The sequence below is a fragment of the Triticum dicoccoides genome, chromosome 5B, assembly GCF_002162155.2.
Source record: "Triticum dicoccoides isolate Atlit2015 ecotype Zavitan chromosome 5B, WEW_v2.0, whole genome shotgun sequence".
NCBI lineage: Eukaryota > Viridiplantae > Streptophyta > Magnoliopsida > Poales > Poaceae > Triticum > Triticum dicoccoides.
Window position 1 is genome coordinate 618407324 of NC_041389.1, and position 20203 is coordinate 618427526.

At 46.6% G+C, this 20203-nt stretch overlaps 1 protein-coding gene across 1 annotated transcript; it reads left to right on the forward strand.

Moving 5' to 3' along the window:
• Positions 1–17581: 17581 nt before the first annotated feature.
• Positions 17582–18539, forward strand: LOC119312096 (probable glutathione S-transferase GSTU1). The gene has a single exon (XM_037587831.1). The coding sequence runs from the start codon at positions 17655–17657 to the stop codon at positions 18321–18323; it is 669 nt and encodes a 222-aa protein (XP_037443728.1). The 5' UTR covers positions 17582–17654; the 3' UTR covers positions 18324–18539.
• The last annotated feature ends 1664 nt before the right edge of the window (positions 18540–20203 follow it).

Consider the following 20203-nt stretch of genomic DNA (forward strand, 5'->3'; position numbering starts at 1 on the left):
TCTCGGTCATGTTTGCATGGTTCCCGAACCCGTAGGGTCTACACACTTAAGGTTCAATCACGCTAGGGTTATAAAGGAAGTTTGTATGTGGTTACCGAATGTTGTTCGGAGTCCCGGATGAGATCCCGGACGTCACGAGGAGTTCCCGAATGGTCCGGAGGTAAAGATTTATATATGGGAAGTCCTGTTTTGGTCACCGGAAAAGTTTCGGGTTTTATCGGTAAAGTACCGGGACCACCGGGAGGGTCCTGGGGGTCCACCAAGTGGGGCCACCATCCCCGGAGGGCTGCATGGGCCAAGTGTGGGAGGGGGCCAGACCCAGGTGGGCTGGTGCACCCCCCCCCCACAAGGGCCCAAGGCGCCTAGGGTTTGGGGAGGGGGGCGCACCCACCTAACTTGGGGGGCAAGTTTCCCCTCCCCCCCTTGGCCGCCCCTCAGATGGGATCTTGGGTTGGCCGCCGCCCCTAGGGTGGAACCCTAGGTGGGGGAGCAGCCCCCCCTCTCCCCTATATATAGTGGAGGCAAAGGAGCAGCCCAACACACAAAGTTCTTCTCCTGTTGGCGCAACCCTACCTTTCTTTCTCCTCATATCTCGAGGTGCTTGGCGAAGCCCTGCAGGATTGCCACGCTCCTCCACCACCACCACGCCGTTGTGCTGCTGCTGGACGGAGTCTTCCTCAACCTCTCCCTCTCTCCTTACTGGATCAAGGCATGGGAGACGTCACCGGGCTATATGTGTGTTGAACGCGGAGGTGCCGTCCGTTCGGCACTAGGATCTCCGGTGATTTGGATCACGACGAGTACAACTCCTTCAACCCCGTTCTCTTGAACGCTTCCGCTTAGAGATCTACAAGGGTATGTAGATGCACTCTCCTTCCCCTCGTTGCTGGTTTCTCCATAGATAGATCTTGGTGACACGTAGGAAAAATTTGAATTTCTGCTACGTTCCCCAATAGAGGTGTCATCCCAAAGGACCTCTCCAGGACGAGGAGGGGCGGACGAAGCCGTCTAGAAGGTGCCTGAGGTTAATACCTCGGATGCCACAGACTGGTGGATGGCGACCCCCACGTCCACCGAGGGTGGAGGGTCTCAACTGTTTGGGCACCCGCTGAACACCGTCTCGGAGACCAATGTGGCTCCGGGTTCGGATTAGCATCCCCCTTGACGGAGGAGGGAGGAGCAGCAGCTCCGTCGGTGGCCTCCGTCAATTCGGAGGCCGCTCACGCTCTCGAGAAACCGCTACAACGCGCTTCCATCATGGAGGAGCACCGCACCCATAGGTTATGGAAAAGATTCAGTCTGCGAAAAGCGGACTGAATGGTGCCTTCAACAACCTACGGACTGTCTTTGAGGTATGCGATGTAATTCTCTAACAAGTTCTTCATATGAAAGGTTGAACCCATTTATAGATAGTAGCCCCTCAGACTCTGTTCGGATTAGAACAATTCGGACAGAGGATCCCCTAGTCAAATTATTAACATACTATGTTAATGTGTGAGACATGCATCCATGTTGGCGGCTACTGCCCAAGCCGCAGAGGTTTCCGAGCTTAATCGGAAGCTTCAAATAGCCGATGAGGAGCTCGACCGCGTCAACAAGCGTTTGATGAAATGCAAGGTATGCGGCACTTTACATACCAAAAGTGATATGTGTGCTAATTCGTGTTTGTCGCAGCCGAGGTCGAGTCCCTCAGGGGCCTGCTTGCCCAAGCCAAAAAAGAGGCGGAGGTGAGCAGGGCAGCCACTGACAAGGCGGCGAAGGAGCTGGACGTGGAGTGGACTACCAGCCGAAAACACGAGGCGCGGGTAGGCGAAGTGGAGCAAGAGCTCAAGGACGTCATTACGAAGTGCGAGTCCTTGGAGCAGAAGACTTCAGATCAAGCCTCTGAACTTGCCAAAGCTCTCCTGAGCGTGAAGGAGGCTCGGGTTGAGGCCCAGGGCACTCGCCAGGAGATCCAGGAGGCGAGGCAGATAGCGGCTGGTAAGGCCTTTCTTCTACAGAGTAAATTTACAAGTAGAAGATACATCTTGCTGACCCGAGTTTGGAGTTCTCCAGGTGCGTTCGTGGATCTGCCGAGGAGTGTTTCTGATGCCGGAGAATTCTTCCGAGCCGAAGAGGGGAACTTGACAGAGAAGTTGTTCTGGTCCCAGTATCTTGCACCGGAGCATCTGACGCCCCTTAGCGATCAGCTAAAGCAGCTGACCGAGCTGCATAGGGTGGCCAGCTTGGCCATGAAGGACCTGATAGTCTAACTATGGCGGACCGAGCCCATGTCCAGCAGCTACTTTAGCCTCGTTAAGCGGCTAGTCAATACACGCCCTCGGATCAATGCTATAAAGCGGTCGGCCTGCATAGAAGGTGCCCGGATAGCCTTCTATTGACACTAGATTTTGGCACGGTTAATAACTTATTTAAGATGGCATCAAATGGAGAAGTGATCTTCATGAAAGAGTTCTGTATTGTTGATATGAACATCTTTGAAGTTTGGGTCATCGCCGTCCGATTTCATCTCGAAGGCCGAAACTATGCTCAAAGTACTAAGATCTTATATTAAGAGTACAGTTTAGCCGATTCAGCCCCCGAGATGACCTTAAATGAAAAAATGATCTACACGGATTGTCTTCGTCTCGTCGAAGCGATCGATTTTGATATAAAAATCGTCCAAATCCGAGTTCATATGCAAAAATTAGAGCAATCGGAGTGCAGCCCTGTCACGAGGCAAAATATGGCGCGCCCCACCAGACGCCATGTCGGATTGGTAGCGCGAGTAAACAGATCTTTTGCGCGAGTTATTTGTCCCTCAAGATGGCCTCTGATGAAAAAAGGTTCAAATGAAATTTGTTCGTATCGTCGAAACGGTCAAGATTGCTTTTGGTCTCGTTTCCATCCGAGGTCGTTTACCACCACAAAAAAGACCCGCAAGGTGTAGCCAGTACCGAACACTTTTGGAAAGTTCGGACAAGACCAATCCGAATTTGACTAGGGTTTTGAACGTGAATCCAAGCCTTTTCCTTGCACGGGAAGTCCAGACGCCTCTTATATACCTAAGGGGTGACGGCCGATTGAACAACACACAATCGATCAATTCATCTACCACTTTTATCTTTTATCTTTTCTCCTTAACCCTAGTTCTTCTTCTTCCTCGTTCTTCGTTGTTCTTCTTCATTGCAGGGCGGCGAAACTCGAGGCCCTAGGGGCTATCAGGTCGACCTAGGGCAGCCCATAGCCGCCGTGCGCCCAGACGGGGTCCCTCCCGGGCATGTGGGGTTTCGGGTCCTCAAAAGCACCCGCCGGATTGCCTGCGTACCGCGCTTCCGGCCGGGTCTCCTTCAACGTGAGCTGCGGTGTATCACCCTCGGTGTTGGAGGTACACGGTGAGGTGTTCGTGTGCGAACACACTTTTTGGCGACTCCGATGGGGACGAAGCTTTGAACGGTCTCCAGTCCGTTCTTGCTACAAAGAGATCGTCATCTAGGGTTTACAGTCTAGGAAGGTAATATGAATACCCAATCTCTTTATGTAGATGCAAACAATTAATATGGTGTTACTAGATCGTTCAATGAGTATACTCTATCGGCCAACCCCAGTTTTTTCAATCATGCAACTAACTACGTGCAAGGGCCGATTCAAAGTAATTTATATACTTCAGCTTCTAATGATATTAGTAACATGCACCATATGTATCCCAACTCACATGCATCGGCAACCCAGCAAATTCATATGCCGATGAGCAACATGATGAGTTTGATTAATCAATTTGAAACACCCCAAGTTAGAATTTCCAATGCCATACAAGAAAGTGTTTCACCCTTTTATTCATCGGCAGCTAATGTGCAATATAGTAACCCAACCATGCCGATGAATAAGAGAATTGGCCATGCTACTAGTGGCTATTTGGCCAATTACTCTCAACCGTCATATGCTACACCTCCTGTTAGTAATTCTTCGGCACCATATACAACTGTAGATGCTCATAATTCGGCTTCACACCTTCCTGGTTATAGCCGAATAAATGTAAATTTTACAGGAGCGGTTGTGCCCAATATTGTAGAAGATGAGGTGGTGGTGGCTGCATTGAAGAGTTTAGCCCAAAATAAGAGAATTAGTGCTCTTTTCCTTGAATAACATGAAAAGGGGCTATTTCCTGATTATGCCGCAATAGAAGCTGGAGTTTTGCAAGAAGATGAATCTTTGCCAATTGATAAAATTGGCGAGCAAAAGTATGGTCTTACAACAATGCATATGCCTTCACCTAGTACTACATCATATTATACACCCCAACACAATTGCAAAATTTCGGTAACACCCGTGTATCATTGTCGAAAGAATCTAAAAGCATTGGGGGGCAATCATATCTGGAGTGGGCTGAAATTGAGAAAAAGCTTAAAGCTAATTTTGCCGCCCGCCGTCAGAAATAAATAGAAAAAGAATTGGCTCAGATAAAAGAAGCATTGCCAATTGGTAGTATCAATGAAAAGAAGGATGATTCGGAACATAAAAGTGCTTCGGTTGAAAAAGATGAATCAAGTAGTATATATTCTGAATCCATCAATCCAAAGAGGCAAGCATTATTGAGAAAGGGCATGGAAAGCATGGCAAAACAACCATACTTGATTTTTCCAAAGTCAATGGAACCTACTTCCTGCCCTATGAGTTTCGTGCCATAGAAATTGACAAGCCTCAAGGACAAGAACAAGTAGCCGAACAAAGTTCAGCTGACATGGATCTTCAAAGCAATGATGCACGGAATCAAGAAAAAGATGATGACAAGGTGTTGGGGAGCCATCCAAAGACGGAGCAAGATGTTCTTAAAGTGGCACCACCATCATGCTCTCCCAACATATTTGAAGAGGTATGCATAGAGAGTAATTTACCTATTTTTAGATTTGGTCACAACTTCGTTATTGATGCATCTATAAGAAATACTCTCATAAGTAATTTTGAAAGACCAATGAAGAAGGGTAATTTACTTGTTAGCAATAAACTTGTTATGGAACATATCGTTCAACACATTGCGCCATTTATAAAGACCGATAATGACTTATTGTTACAGCCAAAGCTTTCCCCGTTGCTTTATCTAAAGTTCATATCTAGTTGGGTAGCTTTGCTTATTTCGTACTTGGCTTGCACTTGGTCTCAATTGAGACATGTGTGTTCTAAGTATTTTCGTTTCAGAAGTTTAAAGCCAAGGTTAATTTATTTTGAGAAATCCGATGCTAATATAATATCTTATCCAAAGACACCGGAGATAGAGTGGAAAACACAATGTATAGCTGAATGGGGAGATTCCAAATCTGAAGCATTCGTTTGCTTATCTCCAAAGCCGTTCACACAGCAAGATCGGCTAGAAAACAAGAAGTTTAGCTTCAATTCAAGCATGTGTGACCAAATATTTGATTTATTGCTGAAAAATAATTACATAAGAATTCTTGATCACCATGTTGAGCCATCTATCCATGGACGAATGTATTGTAAGTTGCATGATTCGTTCAAGCATAATTTTGAGGATTGCAACATGTTCCGTCAAATAGTTAAATCAGCCATTGAAAAAGGACGATTGAAGTTTGTTGAAACACCAAAGATGACCAGTCTATTCCGATTGGTCCCGATGGCAAAAAGTTTTTGCACCGGCTGCTTCAAGCCGATACATTTAAAGAGAAGGTAAAAACTACAGGTGATGGGATCAAGCTTTCAAGTAAGGAAGTTGTTGAAGATCATAATGAACATAATCTTGAGGGTGAGAATTCCATCGAAGCTACAATGGAGATACCAAGTACTTGGGGGGCAGCAAGCAAATCTAAAGATCGGTGCAAGCACAACCAAAGAAAACAAAGGCCAACTTAAGCACAAAGGTAAAAAGCCGAAAGTCACTTTCGCACAACTATTGGAAAAATATCAAAAGAAGAGTGAAGAGAAGAATGCTTATCGGCCAAATCATGCAAAGAAACCAAGGTCACCCCCAAGGCGCAAATATGAGGATCGGTATTGGTAAAGTTATAATTTTAATGCAACATATTCATATCCTTATTTTGGGCCGCCAATGTCAATGCCATGGATACCTCCCTATGCTCATATAGATACATATTCATCATGGGACAGGTATGATACAAGGGCACATTCTCCATCTTATTCTAGACCATCTCACCAATACTATGCATCTCCAAGGAGATCAACATTTGAACAATCACGCGTCAAAGACCGTTTCAATCATAAGGAATCGGTCCAGAGCTCAAGAAAGAAGAAAGAGGTGGTAAAGCAAGTTTACCGCGTGAAAAGAGATGGTCGTAAGTGTGCTGCTTCAAATTTGATCTCAAATAACAAAGAGCCAATTAAAGTGTTGACATTGGCTACGAAAGGCAAAGAAGTGAAGCAATCAATTGATAAAAATTAGAGTGCCAAATCTGAAGAAAAGAAGTTTAGGATGCACAAGGCCCAAAAAGAGTTTCCATTGGTTGAAACAAAATCACAGCCGAGATGCCCACTCAGTTTATCATATTGGCAAAAGAAGAAATTACAAAATCTCAGTGCACAAGAGATGAAAAAAAAAGAACATGGCATGGGTTCCCAAGAAGATCAATCAAGACAAAAATGATGTGCATGCTTCTGTTGCAACAAGTACAATAAAAGTGAAGAAGGAAACTAATGAAAGCAACAAACAATTAAGCCGAAGGTGCGCATCACAACATCAAAATCTTCGGTTAGCACATCATCCATTTTCTTCAACCATGCCGTTGATGCCTTTGCCGTGGAATTCATCCCTAGGTATGATCAATTACCCTCCATGGATTTATTTTGATCCTTGGATGCAACATAATTTTCTATATCATGAGAGGGTATTACCAAATTACCATACATTTGGTTAGTTACATTGTTGCTAATACAAAGGAGCTGAAATATTTTATTCCTATTTTATTTCTTTATTTCGGCTTTACATACTTTGGTGGGTGAATTCTACATGGACCTCATGTTAATGGCTGATATTTATCTATTGCCCTAAGAATATGTCAAAGCATGGCCGGTGTAGTATCCTAACATCGTCTTTAGTTCAATTGGAGACCAAAACAAGCCTCATGTCGCTTAAAATATTTTTTCACAATGATCAAAGCCGAATATAAAATTTTATTCGGTTTGGAGCTTTTGGTTGCAATAGGTGTTATACACATTGAGGCTTTCGGTGATTCATTATGAGTAGTGCAACAAATATCCAAGAGTTATGAATGCTTTGACGAATCTCTTGTAGTTTATCTTGAGGTATGTCTAGATGCAAAATTTACCTTGGTTGCTTTAAAACTGTTCATATTTCTAGGCATGACAATTCAAAAGAGTTCGCACAGCAAGCATCCGGCTACTATGTTAATCATGGTATATTGTATTTCTATCAATAGCCGATGCTTAGTCTCGTCAACATAGGTAAGGCTGAACCGAAGTCCACCGCTTCGGCCACTAATGAAACTTTTATGCAGGCGAAGTAAGGATTGAAGGAAGTTCATTCTTAATTATCTGCAAAATCCTAGCGAAAGGGTGAACAATATGGTTCAGAGGATGGTTTTGATCTATGGAACCTTATCACCGGATTATTGTTGAAGTTGGAAAGTTTCACCCAAACTTGCATCGAAATATTCACACAAGCAATGATCGATATAAACTTATCATCCTAAGCATATGCAAAATGGCTGATGAAGTGTTGGCATCGTCCTTAGAGCCAGCTATGTGCAAGTTATTTTTTGGCACACAAGCTTTGCCGAAAAATAGGGGGGCATGTCTTGACACCAGATTTTGGCACGGTCAATAACTTATTTAAGATGGCCTCAAATGGAGAAGTGATCTTCATGAAAGAGTTCTGTATTGTTGATATGAACATCTTTGAAGTTTGGGTCATCGCCATCCGATTTCATCTCGAAGGCCGAAACTATGCTCAAAGTACTAAGATCTTATATTCAGAGTACACTTTGTCCGATTAAGCCACCAAGACGACCTCAAATGGAAAAATGATCTACACGGATTGTCTTTGTCTTGTCGAAACGATTGATTTTGATATAACAATCGTCCGAATCTGAGTTTGTATGCAAAAGTTAGAGCAATCGGAGTGCATCCCTGTCACGAGGCGAAATATGGCGCGCCCCACCAGACGCCATGTCTGATTGGTAGCGCGAGTAAATAGATCTTTTGTGCGAGTTATTTGTCCCTCAAAATGGCCTCTGATCAAAAAAGGTTCAACATGAAAGTTGTTCGTATCGTCGAAATGGTCAAGATTGCTTTTGGTCTCGTTTTCATCCGATGTCGTTTACCACCACATAAAAGACCCGCAAGGTGCAGCCAGTTTAAACCGAACAGTTTTGGAAAGTTCGGACAAGACCAATCCGAATTTGACTAGGGTTTTGGACGTGAATCCAAGCCTTTTCCTTGCATGGGAAGTCCAGCTGCCTCTTATATACCTAAGGGGTGACGGCCGATTGAACAACACACAATTGATCAATTCATCTACCACTTTTATCTTTTATCTTTTCTCCTTAACCCTAGTTCTTCTTCTTCCTCGTTCTTCGTTGTTCTCCTTCATTGCAGGGCGGCGAAACTCGAGGCCCTAGGGGCGATCAGGTCGACCTAGGGAAGCCCATAGCGGCCGTTTGCCCAGACGGGGTCCCTCCCGGGCGTGTGGGGTTTCGGGTCCTCAAAAGCACCCGCTGGATTGCCTGCGTACCGCGCTTCCGGCCGGGTCTCCTTCAACGTGAGCTGCGGTGCATCACCCTCGGTGTTGGAGGTACACGGTGACGTGTTCGTGTGCGAACACCTTCACATGTGTCAAGGTGCAATGGGCGAACATGAAGGCCACCGAAATTGCCACCGCAGGGCCGCCCGAAAGCAAGGATCACCGAAGGCCGGAGAGGTATTTCAGCAAGGTCCTCGAGGGAGCCCGAATTGTAGAGGGCCAATGTTTAAAGGATATCATATTTGAATAGTGGAGTTCGGTTTGTAAAGACCATGTAATGAACTCATGATTTGAAATATTTATACTTGTGCCTTATGATTTTTTCAGTTTATCCTCCTGTTCGGCCGTTATATTTCTGAAGATTGCCATTCATCGGCTTCCACCCCCGTGAAAGTATTTTCTGGGTGTTCAAAAATGCGTATCTGCTCTTTATCCAACATCTTGGTCCGTGGAGGAGGCGTCCGCTAGATGAGTAGGCAATCAGACTATACGGCTTTATTATCTTCACTTAGCCATAGGAGTCCATAGGTGGGGCTAAGGACTAACCCCTGTTTCGTGAACGGCAATCCAGATTAGGGCGCCTTTGCAACACGGTTGGTCGAATCCCATCCCCTCGTATAACATGGGATAAATCGCGAACGATTTGTAGTATAACACTAAGTCACTGGATCGCTGACCAGCTCTCGCATATCATGACGGTCAGTTTTCGGCTTTCTCTATAGAGCTACTTGACCGGATGAACCAGAAATACAATCGCAGTAGTTCTCCCTTTACTACCTTAGCCAAACTTGCAGAACGTAAGGTGGTAAGCACAGGAGCCGGGCAATCCAACTATAGACCAAAGACATGATTCGGAGCCGACACATATAGTGCAATATCCGGGACGTCGAAGAGTTCCCTACAGGTGTTCGGAATTTAAGTTTTGCGCGGTCGGATACAACCCCTAGTATGAAGGTCGTGTTGAAAATGCGTACGTCAATAGAAAGCAAGGAGGGAATACGGATGACGAGACAATATAAGAACCTAACAAAAGGTGGTGATCATCTGCTTCTTTATATCCTTATTTGTACATTGAGGCGTATTTCGACAGACAATGCCATAAATATGGAGGGCATGTTACATGCCTAAAGATTTACATAAGGGAAAGTCTAGCACATGGCCTCAAAGTAATGGTTCAAAGACTCCAGTAATGCCCTGCCGCACGTCTGTGCCGTTTCTCCTGAGTAATGAATCCTTTGATAGGGGTATTTGATGGTTGTCCATGAAGGAGGGGGAAACCCGGCCTTGAAAGGGTCCCTGATGCAACCATACAGTGGATAGGGCTCTTAATGAACCTGCAGTGAAAAAATGTATAATGTCCATATAGGGTCAAGCCTACTATGGACTTTTTCTGCAGTGTGCCTCCGGTGTTGCCCAAGGTATTTTGAGTGTGTAGTTATGTACACGCGGTACGTAAGCCACAACCTTATGGGGTAATCGGCAGAGGCCGAACTATTAATCGAGGTCCGGATGTTATCGCAATGATGCACAGACCGGACTCGTTTAGAGATGTCTTTGGCTTTGATGTCCGAAGAATTGTTCGGCTTAATGAGGCCGCCATACACCTCGGTTGCAAGGGTGACAGTGTGCTCTTCAGTACGGAGGGAGCACTCCATGTTTCCATTGACTGTAATAACACCGCGAGGTCCGGGCATTTTAAGCTTCAAATAAGCATAGTGCAGGACTGCATTAAAGCGGGCGAAAGCAGTTCGTCCGAGCAGTGTATGATAACCACTGCGGAAGGGGACAATGTCGAAGATCAGTTCTTCACTTCGGAAATTGTCTAGGGAGCCGAATAGTACCTCAAGTGTTAGTGAGCCCGTACAACGGTCCTCCACGCTGGGTATCACACCTTTAAAGGTGGTGTTATTAGGCTTGATTCTTGCGGACAGTGTCTTGATAAATCAAGTTGAGACTGTTGCCGCCGTCCATAAGGACTCTAGTGAGATGGTATCCATCGATGATTGGATCAAGTACCAGGGCAGCCGAACCCCCGTGACGGATACTGGTTGGGTGATCCCTGCAATCAAAGGTGATCGGACAGGCTGCCCATGGATTGAATTTTGGGGTGACAGGCTCTCCGGTGTAGACGTCCCTTAGTGCGCGCTTGCGCTCCCTTTGGGGAATGTGAGTGACATAGATCATGTTCACTGTTTTCAATTCGGAGGGAAACTGTTTTGGCCCCCGGTGTTCGGCTGGCGGGGCTCATCATCGTCCTCGCTTAGAGGTCCCTTTCCCTTGTGTTCGGTATTTATCTTACCGGCCTGTTTTAAAACCCAACAGTTTCTATTAGTGTGGTTGGCAGGCTTGTTGAGTGTGCCATGAGTTTGACAAGGCCTCTCAAGGATTTTGTCCAAGTTGGATGGATCGTCCCTGTTGCCTTTAAAAGGTTTCTTCCATTGTCCGGATTTAGAACCACTGAATCCGACATTAACTATCGTATCATTTGCGTCGTCGTTATTGCTTTGGCGTTTGTTTTTATTGCGGTGTGGTTCACCATTGCCGTCCTTGGCCTCAGAAGTGCGGGATTGCCAGAGCTGTTGCTTCTACGAGCCAACCAGCTATCTTCACCCGCATAAAAACGGGCCATGAGTGTAGTTAAAGCTGCCATGGTCTTCTGCTTTTCGTGTCTGAGGTGTCGGGCGAGCCATTCGTCACGGACGCTGTGCTTAAAGGCCGCTAAGGCTTCAGTGTCCGGGCAGTCCAAGATTTGGTTCTTTTTAGTTAGGAACCGATTCCAAAGCTTGCGAGCCGATTCGCCAGGTTGCTGGATTATGTGACTTACATCATCGGCATCCGGTGGCCGGACATAACTGCCTTGGAAGTTGGATCTAGAAGCATCTTCTAAATCTTCCCAGCTTCCAATGGAGTTCTTTGGGAGGTTGTTCGGCCAGTGCCGTGCTGGTCCTTTTAGCTTTAGAGGAAGATATTTAATGGCGTGAAGGTCATCTCCACGAGCCATATGAATATGGAGAAGAAAATCTTCGATCCAGATGGCCGGATCCGTTGTTTCATCATACTACTCGATGTTTACGGGTTTGAACCCTTCCGAAAACTAGTGCTGCATTACCTCATCAGTAAAGAACATGGGGTGTGCGGCACCCCTATATCGTGCGACATCACGGTGGAGATCGGATGACATCTGAGTTCGGTGCTGATCCCGAATATTGTAATGTTCATCACGCCGGGCTTCATAGACATTGTGCGGGGCACGACCTCTTGATCCATAGATCGATCTGGTCTATATTGGCCAGGTCCTGATGCAAGTCATATGTATAGCCTGTGGCTGCTGTCTCCTTGCCTCTTCAGCGAGGGGGTGCGGGCTGGTGTTCGGCTTGATGTGCCACTTTATCCCGTGCACGTGGTGGTCAGTCTAGTTGATTTCCCTGATTGTATTTTGACGGTATTGCCTCAAGGGCTTCGTTGTCGAACTATGGTAGCAGCTTGCGCTTGGGGTAACTTTTTATTGGTCGCTTGGGGCCGTACTCCTCAGCGGCCAGGACCTTGGTCCACCTTTCGTTGAGCGTATCATGTTCAGCTTTGAGCTGCTGCTGTTTCTTTTTCAGGCTCCATGCGGTGGTGATGAGAAGTCGCTTGAAGCGTTCTTGTTCGTGAGGTTCCTCTGGGACGATAAAATCTTCTTCACCAAGGCTAACATCCTCCTCGGATATTGGCATATAGTTGCAGTCTTCCAAATCTTCATGATCAACGTGTTTGGGCTATACTGACCCTCCTCCCTCTCATCCTGTTCGGACGTGGGCTTAACGGGGTGTTCGGGGTCTTTGGCATTATCCGGAGTCTCGTTGTCTCCGATGCAGATATTGTTGTCCCTTGCCCGACGCGATTGTGTGCGGCGCCGCTGGCACCGGCGCTTTGGTGGTTCATCGACGGGCTTGTCCTTATCGGGATTCTAATTATCCTCATCATCCTTTTTATCAGGAGTGTCCACCATGTATACGTCATAGGTAGAAGTAGTCGTCCAACGCTCTGTGATAGGTGGGACTTGGCTTGATTCGGCGTCGGCATCGTCGTCCATACTGTCGATGTCTTCGGACACGTATTCCAGCATGTCGGTTAAATCCTCGATAGTGGCTATTAAGTGGGTGGTGGGCGGGTCATAAAATTCCCCGCTCTCAGCCCCCAGCCCATGCTGGGTGCAGTTCGGAGGCAAAGCTTCCGTGATGGCGAGAGACCGCATTAAGCCCATTGCTTCTTCTAAGGGAAAAAGCTGGGTAGGAGTCTGCGGATCTGTAGGCTGAGTTTGGTGATAGACACCTGGTTAGGCCTGATCGACGCAGACTTTGATAGTTCGGAGTTGTCACCCAGAGGCGAGTCCAAGATTGCATCTGGGTCTCTGATCGGAAGTTCCATGATAGAAAAGAGTCTGGCGGGGTTGATCGTCCCATCTGCGGATGATACGACCTGCTCCGAATCTAAGGCCGAGGCGGGTGCGAGTGTCGACCCCTGGACGGGATCTAAGAGCAGATCTGAAGGGCTTCCTTCGTGGGGGTAGGGGGAGGCACCCGAGGCCGCAAACCCCTCAAAGATCAGATCTCCTCAGATATTGGCGACGTAGTTCAGATTTCCGAACCTGATCTGGTGGCCGGGGGCGTAACTGTCGACCTGCTCAAGGTGGTCGGTCAAGTTGGCACGAAGCGCGAAGCCGCCGAACACAAAGACCTGTCCAGGGAGAAAAGTTTCCCTAGACACAGCATCTTCGTTGATGAAGAGGCAAGCCATCGATCCTTCTATTGACAACACAACGGAGCTCTCAGTGAAAGCACCAATGTCAGTGTCAAAACTGGCAGATCTCGGGTAGGCGGGCCTAAGATGTATGTCTGAAGATCAATGGTAACAATGATCAAAGGGACACCGTGTTTACCCAGGTTCGGGCCCTCTTAATGGAGGTAAAACCCTACTCCTGCTTGATTATATTCGATGGGTATAGGGGTTACAAGAGTTGATCTTTCTCAAGATCGTTGTGGCTAAACCCTAGCTTGGCTAGCCTATCAATGTTTTGATCCTGCCTCCGGTCTAAAACCCTCCAGTTTATATAGATACCAGAGGGGCTTAGGGTTGTACAAAGTCGGTTTAACAAAAAGGAAATAGTATATCCGGACACCTAAACTTGCCGTTCACGTATACGGGAGTCCCAACCGGACACGAGAAGTGGTCTTCTTCCTTGTATCTTGCCAGCCCATTAGTCCAGCCCACATTGAATAGACCGGATGCCCGAGGACCCCTTAGTCCAGGACTCCCTCAGCAGTATCTCAACTAAACGCTGCTACTAGGTCCTATCTTAGCAGCATTCACGCCAGACGTTGCTTGTACTTTCACTTCAGTAGCGTTTGGGGCTGAACGCTACAAATGTAGTCAAAACTAGCAGCATGCCTTACGGGCTTTGGAACACTGCTAACATGCAGTATACTTCTGCACCAAATTTGCACTTGCTACATTTGGTTGGAAATTGGTTCATTGGCAGCAAAATAAGGATCCAAATAATGAAGTTTCACATGCACTTTAACCAATAACTAGTATTCACAAACATCGACTCAAACTGATAATTGTCGTTAGACACTTAATAAAGTACTTAATTAACACATTTCAAAAGCAACTACTTAGTACGACAAGCGTGCAACACGGCAGAGGAGTACTTTTACTACGCATCACAAGTTCTTGACACATGATACTAAGGAACCTAGCAAGCCTACTCGTCATCGTCAACCTCCCAGTTGTAGATGGTACGCATGAAGGGGACTGGCTCATCAACATGTCTTAGGTAGAGCACGACGATCAACTTGTCACCTTCATCATATTAGTAGTTGTCATGAATGTCCTTCCAACCATTGACGACAAGACGTCCATCCTCTCATGACATGGAGTACGTGGTTGCAATCTCAATCATGTTAGAGATGACAATTCGCATGTCACCACTACCTCGATTCTGCATTTGCTCAGGCACCACAACATATGCGAGTTTTTGTTGCAAAACACACAATTAGTAAACATACATGTGTATATTTCAAAACATGAATAACTTGACACTGAATACAAATTGCAATGCAATCTTACTAGGAGTGGCTTGTCCTTCTAGACATTACTCTTTGTTAGCAAGTGTACTAATGGCACAAAATGACCCATTGTATGGGCCAGCTTGGACATCCACAGCACTGTCGTGGATGATGTCCACAAACTCAACTAGAATGTCCATCTCCTGCCAAGTAAGAGTTGTACCTACAGAGACATGCCTCCTATCTAGTATCTTATGTGTGTCTGAAGACACGTTCCAATAAGCTGTCCAAATGTATATGTAAGCAATACGAGTTATGCAAAACAACTAAATTAGCGTTAGTTGCAAAAATGTGCTTCATATTTTATAAACATTTACACGAGGGAAGCACTGGAGGAGTAGGCGGATTCAGGCTCATATGAAGATTTCCTTGCCAATGATGTAGAAGTCGATCCACATCCCTACATGGTGGTCCTATGTCTTGGCCAATCCTCGACACCCAAGACAACTGAAGAAGGTGTTGGAAAGGTGCTTCTATTTATTGGAATTCAGTAGAATTAGATGACCCTACAGATTTGTTCACTGCACCAATGGCTGACATTGATATGGCAGTTCTTTTTAGAATTCCAGTAGATGATAGAGATAAGGAGGAAAGGGATTAATATAATTTGCATGTTGATGCTAACAGAGATTCATCTGAAGATGTGGATGGATAGTTGATGGAAGATGCTGCCTGTGGTGTTAGTGATGCATGCTACTTGTGATAGGTGTTGGGATTTCCCCAAAGAGGAAGAGTGATGTAGTATAGTAGCAGATAGTATTTCCCTCAGTTAAGAACCAATGTTATCGAACCAGTAGGAGACTCACGCAAACAAATGTAAGCAGTACCTGCACACACACACACACACACACACACACACACACACACACACACACACACACACACACACACACAACAAATACTTGCACCCAACGCGGGCAAGAGGGTTGTCAATCCCCTTATAGTCGCTAATTGCAAGGATTAATTCTGATAGTAATAGATAGATAAATTGCAAAGGAAATAAAAGTAAATAAATTGCAGCAAGTATTTTTCAGGGTTTTATTAAATATAAAGTGAATGGACCCAGGGGCCATAGCGTTCACTAGAGGCATCTCTCTCATGAGAAAAGCAACGGTGGGTAAACAAATTATTGTTGAGCAATTGATAGAAAAGTGCATAGTTATGACGTTAATCAATATATAGGCATTACGTCCGAGACAAGTAGACCAACATCTATCTGCATCTACTACTATTACTCCACCCCAAGACCGTTATCCAGCATGCATCTCAAAGTATTAAGTTCATAACAAACAGAGTAATGCTTGAAGCATGATGACATAATGTAGACAAAGTAAGACCAAATAATATGTTTGAGCCCCATCGTCTACCCTTAGTAGCAACAATACAAATACGAGCCTTGCAACTCCTCCTGTCACAGAGTAAGGACACTGCAAGATTAAACCTACTACCAGGCACCTCTCCCACTGAAGATAAATCAATCTAATTGGCCAAAAGAGATAGACAAATAGAGAGAAATACAAGGCTATAAAATCACACATGACAAATCTTAGCAAAAACTCAATTACTTTCAATGAATAATCTGGTCATAAACCCACAATTCATCAAATCCCAACAAATACACTACAAGGTTTACATCGGATTGATCTCAGATGAAATCATTGTATTGAAGATCAAAAGAGATAGTGAGAAAGAGCCATCTAGCTACTGCTATGAACCCGTAGGTCCTGTGAAAACTACTCACACATCATCATGAAGGCGGGAAGGTTGATGAAGATGGCATCCGTGATGGATTTTCCCTCCGACATGCAACTCTGCCACTCTTCGTGATCTACACGAACTGAGACACCATATACTAGGTAACCTTGGCCACAACTGAAAATTGTTCCTACCTCCACCACTGGGTATCGGCCACAGCCCGCGAACCAAATCAGGCAGCACACATTGAAGATCGGGGTTGGCTTCGCCCGTGCCGCCGAAGACTACCACACAAGTCACTGTCGTGCACTGATGAAGACTGCGGCACCGGCTGCCACCATGCTCCGCCTGTGCGCCGTGCTAGATATCGCTATCTGATTACACAACCACCGCCGCCTTCAGTCGTGCGGGCTATTCCGGTACCGGTGGCTCCGAAGGTGCGATGGTTACCTCGTTATCGCCGTGCCATAGTCTCCATATCAGCACAACCATTGTTCTTTGTACCCACATTGAGTTGATGCATAAGCTGCAATTTCCTTTCCGCGATATTTTCTTGCTTACTAGGGTCAAGAGCCCCAGGTTTGGTTGGCTGGTTGTGTAGTATACCGAAAAGTGTCACCTGGGTCAAGAGCAGGTGAACCAGTCCAAACTTTGAAATAACGGAGGAACTTTCCCTGGCCAAAACAAAAACGGAAAATAACATTCCACCTGGTCGAACGTACACGCTCCTCTTCAAGAACAAAGTCAATCGTACGTCACCACGTATCACTTCTTTCCCTGGTCCACGGCCCCGGTCTTCTGCGCCAGAAGTGCGGTGTAACCTCCCATGCCAGCCACTGTCCCATTGGCGCACGCGCGGATCGTGCGTGACGCAAGCGGTGACACACCGGGCGAACGGGCGAACGAAGCCCCAGAATTCCCCGGCCGGTACGTAGACGCACACGCACCAGCAGATTTTTTTGGTCTTCTCATCTCGAGACGTACTAGACCATTCCGGAAACACGATCCCACCCTCTGCTGCTCTCCGCCTATAGATCCTCACCCTCGTCCTCCCACCATACTCACTTCCCACCCGCACACAGCGCACCCAACACAAACACACACACACACAAGTCGATTGACCCAACACAAACTCAACAGCAATGGCGGGCGAGAAGGGTCTGGTGCTGCTGAACTTCTGGGTGAGCCCGTTCGGGCAGCGCTGCCTCATCGCCCTTGCAGAAAAAGGCCTCCCCTACGAGTACGTCGAAGAGAACCTCATGGCCGGCAAGAGCGACCGCCTCCTCCGCTCCAACCCCATCCACAAGAAGATCCCAGTGCTCCTCCACGACGGCCGCCCCGTCAACGAGTCTCTCATCATCCTCAACTACCTCGACGACGCCTTCCCGGACACCCCGTCCCTCCTCCCCTCCGACCCCTACGAGCGCTCGCAGGCTCGCTTCTGGGCCGACTACGTCGACAAGAAGGTCTACGACTGCGGCACCCGGCTCTGGAAGCTCAAGGGCGAGCCGCACGCGCAGGCGCGGGCCGAGATGGTGGAAATCCTCAAGAATCTGGACGGGGCGCTCGGGGATAAGGCCTTCTTCGGCGGCGATGCCTTCGGGTTCGTCGACGCCGCGTTCGCGCCCTTCACGTCGTGGTTCCACAGCTACGAGAAGTACGGCGAGTTCAGCGTGGCGGAGGTGGCGCCGAAGATCGCGGCGTGGGCAAAGCGGTGCGGCGAGCGGGAGAGCGTCGCCAAGAGCCTCTACTCGCCTGACAAGATTTACGAGTTCATCGGCGTGCTCAAGAAGATGCACGGCGTCGAGTAAGCCGACCGGCCGGCCGGGGGGAAGCAATAAGTTCGATCGTGTGTACGGTCATTGGTGGTACGTAGTAGTTGTTGCTTGGTCGTGTACTTGTGACGCGTCTGTGTGTGTGTGTGTATGCCAACGCGTCTTCTTCAGTTGGGGCAGCACCGAGTTGCCACCTGCGATTCTATTTCATGTGTGAAGAATAAATTAATAAAGGGTATATTTGAACTTCCACTGGCTGACAATGGGTTCTGTTGCATTTTGTTTCAACATTCGACGAGCGCGGGATTACTTTATAGTACTTCAAATACATAATAGAAGGATTGAACATGTTTTGTTGCGCTATTGGTGTTGTCAGGTTTTCATAATTTATTTACTCTCTTTTTGAAATATAAGTGTATTTATTTTTTTTAAAGTCAAATATGTTTAAGTTTGGAGTACATATAATTGGAGCTCCTTAAAAAATTGTTACCGGGTCAAAATTGAACGATTCAATTCTAAATTGAAAACCTCAATTCACTGTGGGACCTTAAAAACTGTGTGTGTGATAATATCTATGCTAATTTTCAAAAATCGACCTAAAATCCAAAGGAAACACGTAATATCGACTGTAACCCATCAACGAATCATAATGGGCCTTCAAACGACAACACAAATGATTTTCAACATAGATCAACGAAACCACTTGTTAAGGGTTAGACCAACTCCAACGCGGCGACCCTTTCCATCCCTTGGTGTTTCGTTTGGGTCTGCATGGCCAAACCAACGGCCTTAAGCGTGACTGCAAATGCAAAATGTGTCTTGTCCCGTCTAGACTCATTTCTGAGGCAAATCGGGACCGATTTGCGTCTAGATGGACACAAGACGAACACGTCGCGCATCCTTTTGTTGTGTGCCTCAGGCCCGCGTGTCAGCCGGCCAACCACAAACCCGACCCCATTTAATCCACACATGTGGAAGGGTCCCACGCGTCAGCTAGCCATCCCCTCCACCCTGGTCCTTTTCAATGCCACACGTGCGAGTGGAGGGTCCGGCTAGTTCACTTCCCTGTCTTCTTCAGCTCCTCTGCCCGACAGCCGACAAACCCTAGCCACCGCCGCCTACCACCACTCGTTGGCCAAAATGTCATGGAAGTGGATCCCGGGGAAGCCCGAAAACCACGACGACGATGTTGGCTCATCGTCCCGGTCGTCGGGGCCGAGCCACCGTGAGGCAAGCTCCAATGTCGTGGCCCGACGTGCACCTACCGGATAGGTGGCACCTCAACCTCGAGGGTGCCCGTGCCAGCAACAACGACGACGACCTCACCGTGTACGACTGCGGCAACGACAGTGATGGCCAGGAGTAGATCTAGGGTTCTTTTTTGTCTTTTTTTAAAATTTTAAGTTGAAATGTTGAAATGCTGGCAATTTTGGTTTTATGTTAATGTACTTTTCATGGCAATGTGAAATATTTTATGTTTCAAAATGTTGATTTTTTTAGATCTCACAATGTTGAAATAGGTCGGCCTCGTTGGGCGTACCTATGGGTCAGCGGACAAGCTAATGACCATTTGGCCGACCCGAACGGACAAAAAACAGACAAAAAGCATGTATGTTTGTGTCCCTGCGTTGGAATTGGCCTTACCCTTGCAAAAGGTTACTCACCACACTCTTTTTAGGTGCTGACAAATGGGCGCACTGCATGTCACTTATCACTTGTCGCAATCTGAGAGTTTTTTTCTTTATTTTTTTATTCAAAATATTTTATCTCTTGAACCGTGCGTCCAACAACCGAACCATTTTCACGGTTCTATTTTTCGCTTCGAGATCTTTGAAATTAGATCCCATGTTAATAGGTTTTAGTGAAGTTTTTTTTCTAGAAATCCGAGAAAAAGGAAACCAAAAAAAGGAATACCC